Genomic DNA, 16,176 nt, shown 5'->3' with positions numbered 1-16,176 from the left:
TCAAGTAGGTCAAGGGAGTGACCGGATACTTGACACGAAGAGAAAAGTCCAAGTGGGTCAAAGGGATTGACTGGACACTTGGTGGGGAGTCTTAGCAGGTCAAGGGAGTGACCGGATGCTAAGCATGATGTACCAACAGGTCAAGGTTGACCGGATGTTGGTTTGGAAGGTTTGGGACTTAGTTTGAGCAAAAACCAAGCTCTGGATCGATCTGGGGACCGATCCAGTGATACGGCTGATCGGTCTGGTGACCGATCAGTAATCAAACAGAATGCTTCTGTGGATTATCTGATCGGTCTGAAGACCGATCAGAAAGCAAACAGAAGAGAAGAAGGAGAAAGGTTGATCGGTCCAAGGGACCGATCAGACTCCTCCTGGACCGATCAGGACATAGCCTGATCGGTCCAGGCTTATCCTGATCGGTCCCCAAGACCGATCAGGGATAGTGTGGACCGATCAGGTTGGAGCCTGATCGGTCCAGCCCTAGCCGTTGTGACTCAACGGCTAGGTTATTTCGGGCTTCTGTGTTCTGGTCTTTTTGCTTGCAGGTTTGCAGGTTTGCTCAGGACATCAGAGGTTATAAGAAGAGATCGAGGGCTGTTGACTACCACTCTTCTTGTTCCTACTGACTGCTGAAGTATTTTCTGCTTGAGCTTTGTTGAGCTCTTCTTCGCTGAAGCTTCGCGTGAGCTTCCCTTGGCTGGGACTTCAACTGGACAGTTGGTGCTGTGGTTGGATTCCCGTGAAGTTGCTGCTTCATCCAGTCGACAAGAAGGCAAGCTAGGGTTATTACATTTTTGTATTGTACTTAGTTTTCTGCTGTATTCTTGTACTCCTGTTTATCTTGCTGTTGCAAGACATTGTGGCGAGGTTTCTCCACCCAGAAGGAGTGATTATTAGCCGGGTTTCCGGGGACTCATCCACCGACGGATTGATAGGCTTCGTCCACCTTACGGACACGCCGAGAAGTAGGAGTTTCATCTCCGGACCTCGTTACATTGACGAGTTTGAGGTTTGCTATTCTCCGCTTTCGTTTCTATTCGTTTTATTTCCGCTACGCTAACCCTAATTGTAGAAAGAAACGAAGAATTTGGGGCGGCTATTCACACCCCCCCTCTCTAGCCGCGATCATCGATCCTAACAATTCTCACTCATCACACATTCTCTATCATTTTCTCTTTATATTCTCTCTCATCACACACTCCCTCTCATCATTTTCTCTCTCTTCATTCTCTCCTCATTTTTTCATCATACTTTCTCTCTCATCATACTTTCTCTCTCCTTATTCTATCATCACATTTTCTCTCTCAATATACTTTCTCTCTCATCACACATTCTCTGTCATTTTCTCTTTGTATTCTCTCTCATCACACACACTCTCACATTATTTTCTCTCTCTTCATTCTCTCATATAATTTCTCTCTCCTCAATCTCTCTTACCATACTCTCTCTACATTTTCTCTCATCACACTTTTTCTCTCTTCATTCTCTTCCATTACACTCTCTCTCCTCATTTTCCCATCACACTTTTCCTCTCTTCATTTTTTCCCATCACACTTTCTCTCTCATTACATTTTCTCATCATACTTTCTCTCCTCAATCTCTCATTTTTTGTCATCACATTTTCTCTCTCTTCAATTCTTTCCCATCACTCTTTATCTCTCAACACACTTTCTCTCTCATCATTCTTTTTCTCTTTTCAATCTCTTATTATGTTCTCTCTCTTCATTTTCTCTTATCACACTTTCCCTTCATTTTTTTTCATCACTTTCTCTCTCATCATATGTTTCTCTCACATTCAACTTTATCCTCCATCTAATTTTTTCTCTTATTTTTCTCTAAGGGTAAAAAAGGAAATTTAGATTCATTCCAATTGAAAACATTCAACTAACCAAATATTATTTTTAAGAATGATACCTAAGCTCATACTCATTCTCATTCCACAATACTATAATACTCATTCTCATTCCAATTCATAGAAGATAACCAAACGTCACCTAAATCTTTTGTCGCTAAAGTTATGACGAAATAATAATTTTGTCTATAAATTTAGTAACGAAATTTTAATTCCGTAGCTAAATAGCGACGGATTTAAATTGTCTATCACCAAATTAAATATTCTATCTTTAATATGACAACGGAATGTTAATATCCATCGGTATTTTTAATGACAAAATTTATATTCATTCACAAATATTAGCTATAGAAAATTTAAATCCGTTGTTAGTTAACGACAACTAAAATTCTATCGTAATCGGCCACTATTTATAAAACAGCGACTAATTATTCTTTTTGTTGTAACGAGTGAAAGGATATAATAAATGGAGAAAAATGAAATGATTGAGACGTCGATATCTCTGTTGACGTGCGATAGAGGACTAAAAGGATAGTTTAATGTATAATCGTACATAAATGTAAAAGAGAAATGGTGTCCTTGAATGTATAATCGTACATAAGTTCCAGCTCGTTGCACGTCTTCTGGTTGACCTGGTGATTTTGTTTTCCTGCAAAAAGCTAGAGAATAAAGATTAGTCCAAGAATTGAAGCAGCAGGATATATCAGAGTTGTAATGTGGTCAAGAATCTGGTTTAACGGTGTTTTGATTGACTTTCTGATCGATGAAGTTGTAACATGATGCAATAAGAGATATCTCCAAAAGGATTGGTTAAAAAATCAATCTCATCCATGTTGAGCCGTTTGAACTTTCAAAATAAAAATCTTTTTGGACACAATCCCGAACTTATTTGTTTGAGATATGGGAACCATATGAACCCGGATACATGGTGACAATTGAAAGTAGCAAGTAGACTGGTAAAAGTTTTTCCCTAGTTCATAAACGTACCTGGTTCACACTATGTTGGCAAAGATGGTGTTGGTGAAACTGGAGGCTTTAGATCTTCATACCTGTATTTGTGAAAAACAGCTAAGCCTCTTTCAAGTATTGAGCATACAAAACCGTCAAAGAAACAAATGAATTAGCAAAACAAAATCAAACTGTTGGTTGTGGCAGAAGTGCATTTGAAAATAGAGTAATAGATCACGTAGGATGGTCTTGGGCCGGGGTTTCAATCAATAAACCAAGTAAGTCTTCCAAAAACTTAGAGAAATCTCTTATCTAAAGTACATCACTAAGATTTTAGCCTTGGTATGTCATCTGTGATCTTTTTTCCTCCAAGAAAGAAATTGGTACTACTATTTAGCAAGGTAGATTATCTAAGCATCCGAAATACCTGTCTCTGTAATTGTCTAGGGAATTGGGAAACACCTATCCTGGACATCTTAATCTAGCAAAATTTGCAGCACACTACATAATTAGATACCTTAATCACATGCACATATTGAATTGTAACAGTCCTTTGTATGACACGTTCTTTTTCATAGAGATAGGTTTCGAAATATATTTTTTTCTAGACAACATAATAAAAATATTTATTTGAAATCTAATGCAGGATACGAGCTAGGATGTTCACGAAGAGTAATGCAGTTTCACGCATTCATTAATATGTAAATATTCCTTGAAGATTCTGTTAGTTACTGATGACTATGCAGAACTATCGTAGCAGTAACATTATCCATAGAGTAAGATGATTAGAAATATGTTGTGATGGCCATCTCAGGTGAAGAACACCTTTATGCTATTTGCTATAAACAAGAAGAATGATCAAAATGCTCCTTGATTTAGTTTTACTTCAATGCATTAACCATTTTCCCAACTTGAACTTTGTACGTCTAACATCAATATAAAGAGAAAATTTTCCCTTCATTTTTTTCACTCCTACCTCCAAATTTGATAGATTACATTTTACATCCCAACCTTCACAAACTGTACAATTTTGCCAATGCACTTAAAGACCATTAGGAAATGATCAAGAAGAAGATTAGGTGCAAATAATTTTTTAAAAAAAAAAACTAAAATTACCTTCTTTAAAATACCATCCTATAATTTCAAAATCATCAAATGTGCTTGAATTTTCGAACTCTTTATCATTTTGCCCCAGCTATTAAGGCATTTTTCTTTAAGGAAAAGTAACATTGAATGCTGCACTGTCATTACTCCATGAGATAAGTTAACAATATAAATGACTAAGGGGTAAAATAATGAGTTTGAAAAACCTAAGGGCCATTTTGAAATTCTGATGGGCATTTTTCAAAAAAAAAAAAAGAGGTAGGTTACAAAGGCAACGTGAGATTTTTTTCATGATTAGTGTTGACAGTCACCTTGTCCCCCCTCCCCCAAGGACTTTTCCATGTAACTATGTCAATATCAGCTCAATCAACAGAAACAAGAACAACTTGCTTACGCCGTATAAGGAGAGAGAGGCCTAGTTTCTGGTGTCACAATCTGTTCGAAAGGTGTTACCACAGCTGATGTAGGTTCTGAATGTGATTTAGATTGCACAAACTCCTCATTTATCTCATTTGAACTTCCAGAAGTGCTTGGAATGGGAGTTGGAGAACTTGGCGGCTTCAGGTTCTCATACCTATTTTAGGAAACACCTTAGTTCAACAAGTTACAGTAATGGCATAAGATATTCACTGAAGCATTCCAGTGAAGGGTGTGGACTGTAAAAAGTGGCTCACATAGCATATGGAGAAAGTGGAGTTAATTTTTTCTCTTGCATCTTTGCTGATGCATCCTTTATTATTGGCTTCAGAGGTTTAGATTCATCACTCGGAGGTGCAAGGTCTTTCAATGTCTCAGCTGGCGGTTCCTGAAAGAAAAGAATAAGAAAAGGTCAACTATAATTAAGTTTCATCATTAGACAGGATATGGCTTGCCACATTCAAATAATTTTACAAAGGAAGATGAACAAATTTACTGTTTGTGCAGCAGTAGCAAAAATAGAATAACTGTAAAATTCAGTGTGAAAACTGTCAATGACCAACCCGTTTAGACCGTATTTTGGCAAGAAGCTCCTCCATGGATAGCAATGGTGCAGTTGTGTCAGCAATCACTTCAACAATCTTACAGTAGCTGAGTTTTTTATTTCTCGCCATGCATGCCATGAGTTCTGCAACCTGCGTTAGGTAATATTTAATTTTTTCTAAAAATAGAGTACGTAGATCATAATGGCTATATCATGGGGGTATTAAATGAATACGCAATATGCTTAACTATATTAGATGCTATTATACACTGTTAACATTATTATATGATCAGAGAAGTGTCTAAAATTTGTAACATGTATGCACCTCTTGATCTGCCTTATTTTCAAAAGATGAACTCCCCAACATCAAAGCCCATGACATTAAAAAAATGCAACTAAGTCGATCCAAAATACATATTACATTGTCAAAAGAAGCTAATTGACACATTTTAGCTGAGGCCTCCTGCCTGCTAGCTCAGGCAATAGGCATTTGGTTGTTGTACCAAAGGTTGCAGTTCAATTCCACATTCAATTCTTTTTGTACCATACACACATTACTTTACCTTCGAACGGCCTAACTTTCATACAATAAAAAAAATCATTTTTTTCTGAGAGAAGAATCAGTTTATATTAGATTATCCAATAAAGTCATTTATTCATGGAAAAGAAGATTTTTATTGGACTGCAAGCCTTCCTAAATATGGAAATTGAAAGTAATAGTCAGGCATATGTTGGCACATTGAGTATTGACCTGAAGAACAGTGACACTTGGGCATGTAAAAGAAGAAATGCTGTTTAAAAAACATGAATAATGCTAAAGAAGATAAATAACCTGAAGGTTTGAGACTTGGCCACCAAAATAAGTATCCTCGTTAGCAAGGACCAAATTGTGAGTCTCTTTATAGGAGTCTGTAGGTCGTTCCATACCCCCTGGCCTCACTATCTGTGAATAAAAAAACTCCATATAAAATGTAGCATAGTTTAAAAATAAATTTCAACTTCAGGTACCAATTAGGAGGGTAATGTTCACACTTACTGTATATGGTAGACCGCTGGCAATTAATGCTTCTTCTGCCTTTCTTTTCCAAATGAGAACCCCCCAAAACAAGCTTTACCAAAGATCAGTTAGTCAGAACAAGGCTTGTAGTTGATGAAAAATAGGAGAAACTCATTAATCAAGTTCCATTCTCTAACACAAACGTCCAAAAGCTTCAGTAGTCATACTATTTAGTTTAAGATTTTAGATGAACTACCATAGGTTTTTAAGTTGTCAAAGTGCTAGAGATTTTTAACTTATCTTAACACAAAGATTTGTTGTCACCAATGACTTAAAGATTGATGAAACTGCTTTCACATCAGTTGACAAACACTACAGGAAAAAGGGGGAAATAATATCTTACTTCAGAATAGCAGCTGGAAACCCAATTTTATTTGTCCCCAAAGATGTAAGCAGAATGAAGTGGTCAACTTTTGCAATTGTTGCTGCATAATATGAAAATGCACTAAGAGCCACTGACAATTCATTAAAAAAATAACAGATATACAATGTCTGACAAATACAAGAAGTCATGAGACTCAACCATTTGTGGTCGGACACATGGTTCTTATTTCATCACCTAGCCCTCTGAGCTACATTTTCATAATAATCAGATCAAACGAATCACTTTTAATTATATCAAATAGTATTTTCTTTGGTCTTCCTCTACCTATCCAATTTTCAATTCCAAATGATTTGAATAATCTAACTTTGTAATCTATTTGTCATTTTTTAATATGTTCCTATCATCTTAAGCTTTTTTCTTTCGGGTTTTACTGATTTTACAATCTGTTGAAGCTTATAATTTCTCCTGAGGATAGTTTTTTTTCCTAGTGGCATCACATATCCATCTTAATTTTCTCATCTTTACCACAATCTTATATTTTCATTTAGCCTAGGAGGTGCACAACTTCATAATTACTCTCTAACTTAGGCACTCATCTTTTATCAAGGATAAATATCCCCTCTGTTTAATAATAGATCTAAGATTTCTAAACTGTATGTAATGATTTCGTGTCCATTTATCTCAACTATTCTTCCATTTCTTTTCTTGATGAAACTACATTTCATATATATAATTTGAATTCACTTAACTAAAAATTGTTAGTTTCTAAAATTTCTCCCCCTAATTCAAGTTTCATGTTTATTCTATTAGTGCTCTCATGGATTAGAACAATACATGGTGCAAATAGCATATATCAAAGAGGTTTATCTTGAATATCACCAATAAGTCCATCTAGTTCGCTGATGTAAAAAAGATGTTAAAGAAGACCCTTGACAGTTAATGGCATCTCACAAATTAATTTTCACATTACATGAATAATTATTGTTTGAAAAATAAAAGAAAAACTTTGGACAAAGAATTACTGTTAGACAAATATACCAAGAAGCCACATGAGCCTAATCCATTGCCCATGGAAAAAGAAAAGTTCCACTTTTCATCAAACAACTATTGATTGTTGGTTTCTATAGAAGATAAGTTTTTTGTTTTTCTTTTGAAATAATGTTGTTTTTCTTGCATACTTTTTTATCAATATATACTCACTTTCCTTGTGCAAAGAAAAGGATAATAAATAAAGATTTTCACAGTAAAACGCAATATAACATATTCTGGAACATAGCTGGCGAGAATTACCTAATATCTTGCAGGATTGTACAAAGAGATTTCAGACATCATCTACTAGCTTACCTGCTCTAATAAGATTCTCTGTAGCTTTGTAGTCAATCCGATATGGTCCTGTTATATCAGAAATTTCCTTTTCGCTAGCTCCTATGCAGCATAAAAGGACCGAGGCATTACCTATTGCTGGTAATATGTCACCTTTTTTTTCAAGGTCACATTCTACAATTTCAAGCTTCTCTGCAGCTGGTCTAAAAGTGAAAGAGCCTCTTTATTGACAAAATGAAGCAAATGAAAAATAAGGAGATGAAAGAATCATGAGCTCACATTAAAAACTAGTGAATTTGTATCTTACGTTCAGTTCCAGATGTTCCAGTTTCCAAATCAAGTTTCATTTGCCTAACACTCTTCCAAATATGCATAATAATGAGAAATTAAGGTTTGTTCCCAAGATAAGAGTAGAAACCTTTGGTATGATTAGAAAAATCCATGCTACCTGTAACAGTGGTTCTGCTCTTTGTGCATTCCTGACTCCAGCTCGTACTCTGAACCCAAGCTTCAGCAGTTCCCTGAATAAAATGTGATTTTTTACCAGAATATGTAGGGAAAAAAGTGTTTATTTCTATTGATGAATGTGGGAGTAACATGCAACCTCACAAGACGTGAACCAACTCTTCCGGTTGCACCAGCAACAAAAGCAAGATCTTTATCCTTTGAGCTAGTTTCTTGTGTACCACGTTCCAATTCCTTGGAAATGGATGAACTAGCAGCTTGAATGGATCCTATGAGAGAAAAGGAACAGAAATGAAGTGCTTGGTGCCGAGAGGATAAGCCTTTAGATTCATAATCTTCTCGACTGATCAGAGGTAAAAGGGAGATAAAGGAATTATTTTTTAATGACTTTAATACTTTAATCGATTCAAAATAAACTAGTATAGATCAAGTATGTACGGGTCAGATCAAGTTTACATCACTCACTTCAAATTTATAGGAACGTGTTTTGTATGGATGTAACGTGTTTTGTGGCAGGAAAAATTAAGCAAGTTTTTTTATCTCAAAATAATCTTTTATTTTATCCTCTCTTCTCCATTATCCTCTTCCAAGAAGATCATTGGTTCTCTTCGTTTCCAAAGGAATACACATAATCCTGAGTTCTTTACAAGTTATCCTCATCCACAAATCAAATCTTATTGCATTTCTAACAATTAGCAGCAATCTTCTGTAGGATTATTTGAGGCTTCAAGGAAATAATCATTTTGCCAGAGATCAAATTAATGGGTCCAAGATCGTCTATTCTTTCCTATTCCGTGTAAGCAGGTTTTATAGAGAGATCAATTAATTTACATTAGGCGGAAAATCAAAAGAGTGCTCTTTTATACATATCGTCAAAAAGGCACTCCTTCCCTCTAGCCACTTAGCAGTTAGCTATAAGCTAACCTTGTAATCTACCTCCCCTCACATAACATGGAGACGGTCTGTGAGGGCCGCCTGGAATGAGCGTAATCACCATTTGCTATAAAAAGACACTCTTTTTTCAAAAATTATCAAAATGGCGCCCTATCCCGAATTTCTACCCCAAATACCTTTTGTTCAAGGCACCTTGAGCAACTTTGTACAAAGCAACTATGGTGTTGCTTTGTATGATGAAGCTTCAATGTAGTTTTTTTTTGTTTGTTTTTAGTTTTTTTTGTTTTTTGTTAAAGTTTTCTTTTTTATTCTTTTTCCTTCCTTTTCTGTTTTTTCGCTTATACTTAGCTATTAAAAATAAAAAACAAAAAAATAAAATAAAAATCAATTTTATTTTTATTAAGGTTTTCTATTCTTTTCTTTCTCTTTGTCTTTTTGTTTCCTTTTCCTTCTTTTTCCTTTTTGTCTCTTCTAATTAGTGTATTAAAAAGATTTAAAATAAAAAATAGAAAAAAGGAGCTACTTTGGTCAAAGTTGCACCACAATGGAGCTGCTTTGCATTGAAGTTGCTTTGAACAAAGCATCTCGAAACTAGTGCAATTTTGACCCTTTGTACCAAGTAGCTCCAAGGTGATCTTTTTATTTTTATTTTTTGGTTTTGTGTTTTTTATTAAAGAAAACTAATAGTCTAAGATTTAAAACATGAAACATAGGAACCCTCACTAATAAAACAATAAAGGTAGTAAATACGATAAGAAAGGAAGATACAATTATAGCTCTTAAGATAATAGTAACGAACAAAACTATGAACATAATTAGCATGTATGCACCTCAAGAATGATTGGATGAACAAATCAAATTAAGGTTTTGGGACAACCTAAATGAAGTATTAAAAAAAATTCTACAAAATGAAATGATTTTAAAAAAAAGCGATATAATTGGGCATGTTGGAGTGAAAATGAGGAATATGAGAGAGGGTGCATGGGGGTTATAAGTTTGGAACAAAAAATGAGGAAGTGAAAACTATATTGGATTTTGTGATGCAAATGACCTTATACTAGCTAACATGTTTTTTAAGAAAAAAGAAGAACACTGGGTCACATTTAAAAGTGAAAATAATAAATTGCAAATTGACTTTCTTATGGTTAAGAAAAGTGATAGAAAGATTTGTAAAGATTGCAAAGTCATCTCTGAAAAAAACTTAACTACCCAATATAGGTTAGTAGTGTTGGATATACACCTCAGTTACAGTATTAATAGAAAGAGAATATACATGACTCTTAGAATTAAGTGGTGGAAGTTAAAGAATGGGAAACAAACAATATTTTAAAAAAAAGGTAGGGGCACAAGTATTAAGTGAAATATATTGTGACATTAATACGACATGGGATAAGATGGTATCAAAATTAAAAATAGTAGTCAAAAGGGCATGCACCACTAAGTAAGGATTCTTAGTGGTGGAATGAGAAAGTGAAGGAAAAATAAACAGCTTATAAGGAATTATATATTTGTAAGAACGAGAAAAATTTAAAAAAATATACAATAGCTAAGAAAGAGACTAAGAAAGTATTGAATAAAATAAAAAATGAAACTTTTGAACGATTATATCGAAAATTGGATACAAAAGAAGGAAAAATAGACATTTATAGAATAGCTAAAGCGAGAAAGAGAAAAATAAGAGATCTTATCTAAATAAGATGTATTAAAGATAAATGCAATAGGTACTAGTAAATGATGGATAAATAAAAGAATAGTAGAAGATATATTTTCATCAACTTTTTAATTATGGTTCAGGTGGACAACCTAATTTAGGTAATTTAAGTAGGTCAAATGAGTATAAAAATTTATATTTTTATCGTACAATTTAAACTTTAAAAGTAGAACAAGTTTTAAATGGAATGCAAAATGAAAAAGTCGTTGGACCAGATGATATTCCGATAGAAATATGGAACTATCTAGGGAAATGAGATATTGAATGACTTACAAAATTATTTAATATGATATTAAAAATAGAAAAAAGTCTGATGAATAGAGGGTAAGTACTATAATTCCTTTATATAAGAATAAGAGAGACGTACAAAATTGTGCAAACTCTAGGAGTATTAAACTAATGAGTTATACTATGAAACTTTAGGAAAGAGTAATAGAAAAAAGATTAAGGGAGGTTACTACGGTAATTGAAAATCAATTTGGGTTCATGCCTAGAAGGTCAACGATAGAAGTTATACATCTTCTCAAGCAACTAATTGAAAAGTACAGGGAGCAAAAGTAAGATCTACATATGGTATTTATTGACTTAGAGAAAGCTTATGATAGAGTCCCAAGAAAAATTATACGGATAATTCTAGAAAAAAGAGTTGTTAGCATAACATATATTGAACTAATTAAGTAATGTATGAGGATGTAATAGCTAAAGTGAAGACTTCAGGCGGATTAACTGAAATATTTCCAATAAAGATAGGGTCATCAAGGATCAACTCTAAGTCTCTATCTTTTTACAATAATCATGGACGAACTCATTCAAGATACACTACCGTGGTACATGTTGTTTGCTGATGATATTATTTTGGTAGATGAGGCACATGAATGAGTAAACTCTAAATTAGAATCTTTGCGAGAAACACTAGAAGTGAAAGGTTTGAAGCTTAGTAAAGTAAAGACAGAATATATGAAATTTAAGTTTAGCAATATTAAACGTAATGAGACAATTGTTAAGACAGGAGATGATGAGTTGTCGGAAACTAAGAGCTTTAAGTATTTAGGATCATTTTTGAAAAACAATAGAGGAATTAAGAGAGATGTCTTACCTAGAATATAAGCACGATAGTTGAAATAGAGGTTAGTGTCGGGTGTTTTATGTGATTATAAAATATCTCTAAAATCGGAAGTTCTATAAAACGGCGGTTAGACTTCCTATGTTATATGACTGAATGTTGGCCTATGATTCGAGCACATGAGAAGATGAAAGTTGCAGAGATGAGAATATTAAGATGAATGTGTGAACATACGAGAATAGAAAGAATAAGAAATGAGAGCATTAGAGAAAAAGTCGGAGTTACATCTATTGAGGAAAAACTCCGAGAGACACATTTAAGATGGTACGAACATGTACTTAGATGACCAATAAATGCTCTAGTTAGGTTATGCAAAACTATAACAAATACATATACCAAACGAGGAAGAGGAAGACAAAAAAAAATTTGAGCAACAATAAAATAAGATAAAATTTATTTATATATAGATGATGATATAGTAGTATATGATCGAACCCAATGGCCTAGAAGGATCCATCTAGCCGACCCCACCTAGTGGGATACAACGTGGTTGTTATTGTTGTTGTGCTTTTTATTAAAGTTTTCTATTTTCCTTTCCTTTTTTACTTTTATTTCCTTTTCCTTCTTTTTTTTTAGATTTTAATTAGCTATTAAAGAATAGAAATAAAAAATTAGATTTTTATTTAGGATTTCTTTATATTTTATTTCCTGGTTTTTTTTTACTTTTTACTTTTGCTCTTCTAATTAGTGTATTAAAAAACTGAAGCAAAAAAGAAAACAAAAAAAAGAAAGTAAATTGGAGTTGCTTTGACCAAAGCAACTCCAATTGGGGCACACTTGGGTATTTTGAATAGAAAATTCAAAATGGGGCTTGTTTTGATAAATTTAAAAAAGGGGAGTCCTTTTGACGATATGGATAAAAAGGGTGCTCTATCAATTTTCTGCCTTTACACCTACCATCCTACATAAGATTTCATTGGTTACTATTGGAAAAACAAGTTTAAGACCAACATAAAATTGTTGACTCAATAACTCTTTTTAAGGCTTTCATTGAATTTTTTACTCCAAAAATTTGACAAAAAGTCCAGACCACAAAACTCAACAAACTCCAGCAAAGAATCCCAAGCATCCATGAACCATGCAAAAACACTACAATGTGTCAAAAGGAAGACACATTGAGTGTCAAACAGTTCAACACATGCAATGGCTGGCCTTACCACTTCTTGCAAGCAAGAAAAATGAAAGTCTGCTTAATTGTTCAATTAATATAATCCTCAACCTCTACGCCCCTCATCTCCATCAAGGTAATAGCTCTTGAGGTTGCTGAAATAGGGATATTATTAGGGTTGTTATGACATGTAGTCAGCCCTCTCTTCCTTGAAATAGATTATTGGTATAATCAGAATCGACTCATATTCTATTTACAATTGGTCTAAAAATTCCCTCTCAAGCTAGATAAAAAATATTGTAAAAACACAGATATATTTAGCAAAAGAGTTAGTTGATCACTGCAACTAACAAAAGAGGTAAAAGATTAAGTATCAATCAACTTCAATATGCTCATCCTCTCACGAAATCTAAAGATTGGATGCAGTGTACATGACAACTTGATTATCACAATATAATCTCATTGGCTTATTCAATCTAGCTTAGTTATTACCTGGCTCGCATATAGCAAGAGCAAAAGCTTTGTACTTTCCCTCTACACTCAACTTGGCCACAATAGTTTAGTTTGTTTATCTTCCAAGATGTTAAATTGTGCCAAATAAGAACACAATATTCTGATCCAAATCTGTGAGAGAGTTTACCCAATCTACATCCACATGCCCGCAATTTGTAAATGATCTTGGTCAGTATATATGAGACCCTTTCCTAGAACATTTTGAGATATTGTAGGAACCTTCAACTGGTCACTAATGGTCATGACACTATTCCTCAAAAAATTAACTAATAACACTTATAGCAAATGGGATATCCACTTGGCTATTAAGTAGATAGTCCAACATAGTCTCTTGTTCTTCCCTAATCAGATAACAACTTTCTTTGTCCTATCATTAGTGCAATACTAGGATCCATGAAAGTATCAACTTTGTTCCTACAATATCAGGGCTCTACCAACATGTCAAGTACACATTCATTCAGAGAGAAATCTTTTCCTTTAACCAAGCAACTCCTATGTCAGTAAAATACCCTAGGTTGCTACAATTCTTAGTTAGAACGTGATGGTAAAGGTATTCTTTAAATATCATAACTCCTGCAGAGTCATCATAAGTAATGATGATACACCTGGATAAATAAGACATATACACTTCCTAGAGTAAGAGGGTACGACAAAATAGTGAGTGATCCGATATATTTTTGGTCTTCCTGAATCAAAGAATATGATAGCTGAATTTACTAAACCAAACCTTACAAGATTGCTTTAGCCCATACAAAGTCCTTGTTTAGAACAATTGCTCATTCAACAATAAACTAAGGAGATTACTCCATGTATATATCTCTTCATCTGGATCATCAAGAAAAAAAAATATTGGCTGTTGAGACATAGTAGTCAATGTAAGAACAAATGTGATGCAGGTTTGACAGCACAATATTCCAGAAGTCATAATTTTTGACTCAACTCGGAATCAGGCTTTGTCGGTGGTCACGTGTGCAAAATTCAAAAAACTACATTTGTTACCGGGGAACTTTAACCGTCAAGTGTCAGGCCCAAAATCCACCATTTAGGCTCTCAACTGAGCCTCCGAACATATTTTTACTACTTTTGGTAATTTCCATTTTTATAGAGTTCGGGGTATTTTTGGTATTTATAGTATATATGGTTTATGATTTGTCCATGTTAGCGTCTTGTTTTGTTAATTGGGATTTCTGTTAAAAAATTTCCTTTTCTAGTAAGATTTTTTTTCTTTCTATAAAAGATAAGAATTGAGGTCCATATATCTGAGGATTTCATTCCTTTCTTCAAAGTCTTAGGGTATGAGGTCTATATAAGTGTCTTCTTTCATGTTTTGAGGATAGTTTTTTATTAATGTTATTTTCAGCCTCCATCTTCTATTTGGAACGATGAGTTTTCCTTTTTCTTGGTATTCTTGGGCAAATCAATAGGGATTAGAAGGTCACTTCTAGTATTCGTGGACGAATCAACGAAACTGATAGTTATCTGCTGCATCAAAATGTAAATAGAGGTAATAAAGGCGGAGAGAATTAGAAAACAAAATCACACAATGATGAGAAAAGATTGTTGTTGGGAACCGCATGCAGTAATTGCAAGAGCTGAACCTACCTCTCCTACCATGCTGAGATTGTTGAAATGAGAAATCTGTTAAGGTTGTTACTCTAGGTAGTGCCCTCTACCTTATTTCCTCATTAATAACATTTACCTCTGTCCAAGAGTAATCACCTCCATCAAAGTTAAGCATTAACCTCCTCTGGGATAAGAGCATACTTGGACAAGAGCATTCACCTCCACCAGAGTAAGAGCAAGCTGGGTAAGAGCACTCACCTTCACCTCAGAAGGAAAACGTAGGTTCAGTTGAGGTAAAAGCATCAAAGCTTATGAAGTTCAACGTCTCCGGTTGTGTAGCATGATTCCACCGAGCACATTCCAACATTATTCATGTTTTGCAAGACTAGGAACTTCTGACTTTGACTCATAGTTCGATTCTGACACCTAACTTTCTGATCCTCCACTTAGACGATTTGAAACAACACACAAAATCCATGGCTCAGTCATTCTTCCCTAGTGTACTTCTACCTGTACTCATTTCAACATGAAATGAATTCCGTAGCCTAATGCCTCTACACTAAAAGGAGATGAATTTGGCATATGATCTACGCCAATGCCGACTCATCAGCCTATACATTACCTGAGACCGTGAGATCGGGCACGCCGCGAGACCAGAAACCAGTCCAAGGTTAATATCAAGGAGTCAATACGAAATAATTAACTGAAGGAAAGCGAGCAGAGGAATAAAGCGTGGTCAAATTACCTGGATGCCGAGGGCTGGAAGAGATATGGCGAAGAGGGTTTCCATCGCGAAGGCTCCTCGTTCTCGGAAACAGAAGGAACCGGCCGGATATGGCCGCCGACCTATCCATGGAATTCCGTGCTCGAGAGTTCAAGGGGAGCCGAGCCGCACACGGCTGCGAGCATAAGGAGACCACCTCCATTCTCCTCCTCCGACACTCTCTCCCCTTGCTCGATGGATTGGGATTTGGGAATGGTCATCGTTCCAGCGACGCGCTAGAAAGAAAGAAAGTAAAGCAAGCGATGCGATATCGTTATCCCACATGGCAGATACAGGTCCGCATAGGCTTATCTCCTGGTCCCACTTTTTATCTATTAATCGGACGGTGTCTGATCCATAGTTTGCAAAATCGCGATCCGGATCGTAGAATCGTACGATCCTACGATCCTAAGACCCAAAATCGATCCAGGATCGTGCAGAATCGAGTTTTGCAGCAGGATCG

At 35.0% G+C, this 16,176-nt stretch overlaps 1 protein-coding gene across 2 annotated transcripts; it reads right to left on the bottom strand.

Annotated features, from left to right (window-relative positions):
• Positions 1-2,322: 2,322 nt before the first annotated feature.
• LOC122015227 (protein TIC 62, chloroplastic-like) lies at positions 2,323-15,946 on the bottom strand. 2 transcript variants are annotated; one of them, XM_042571996.1, is made up of 13 exons: positions 15,696-15,946; positions 8,178-8,307; positions 8,022-8,094; positions 7,881-7,932; positions 7,595-7,771; positions 6,269-6,350; positions 5,905-5,977; positions 5,701-5,811; positions 4,888-5,019; positions 4,582-4,712; positions 4,302-4,481; positions 2,843-2,904; positions 2,323-2,514 (listed from the first exon to the last, which is right to left on the bottom strand). In XM_042571996.1, exons 1-12 carry the CDS (start codon positions 15,874-15,876, stop codon positions 2,853-2,855), a joined length of 1,374 nt encoding a protein of 457 aa, XP_042427930.1. In that variant the 5' UTR covers positions 15,877-15,946; the 3' UTR covers positions 2,323-2,514; positions 2,843-2,852. The 2 variants fall into 2 exon arrangements, with proteins under 2 accessions (XP_042427930.1, XP_042427931.1); XM_042571997.1 differs by having other exon boundaries at positions 2,323-2,504.
• Between the last annotated feature and the right edge of the window lie 230 nt (positions 15,947-16,176).

Source organism: Zingiber officinale, chromosome 8B (assembly GCF_018446385.1).
Source record: "Zingiber officinale cultivar Zhangliang chromosome 8B, Zo_v1.1, whole genome shotgun sequence".
NCBI classification, from domain to species: domain Eukaryota; kingdom Viridiplantae; phylum Streptophyta; class Magnoliopsida; order Zingiberales; family Zingiberaceae; genus Zingiber; species Zingiber officinale.
Note: the sequence above shows the minus strand (reverse complement) of the source record. Positions and strands in the feature narration are given on the sequence as shown.

Coding starts and splice junctions, on each gene's coding strand:
- LOC122015227 (XM_042571996.1), bottom strand. CDS start 15,876: ATGGAGGTGGTCTCCTTATGCTCGCAGCCGTGTGCGGCTCGGCTCCCC. Junction 8,095..8,177: donor GTTGGTTCACGTCTTGTGAG/GTTGCATGTTAC, acceptor CATTTTATTCAG/GGAACTGCTGAAGCTTGGGT. Junction 4,713..4,887: donor CCAAAATACGGTCTAAACGG/GTTGGTCATTGA, acceptor CTTTTCTTTCAG/GAACCGCCAGCTGAGACATT.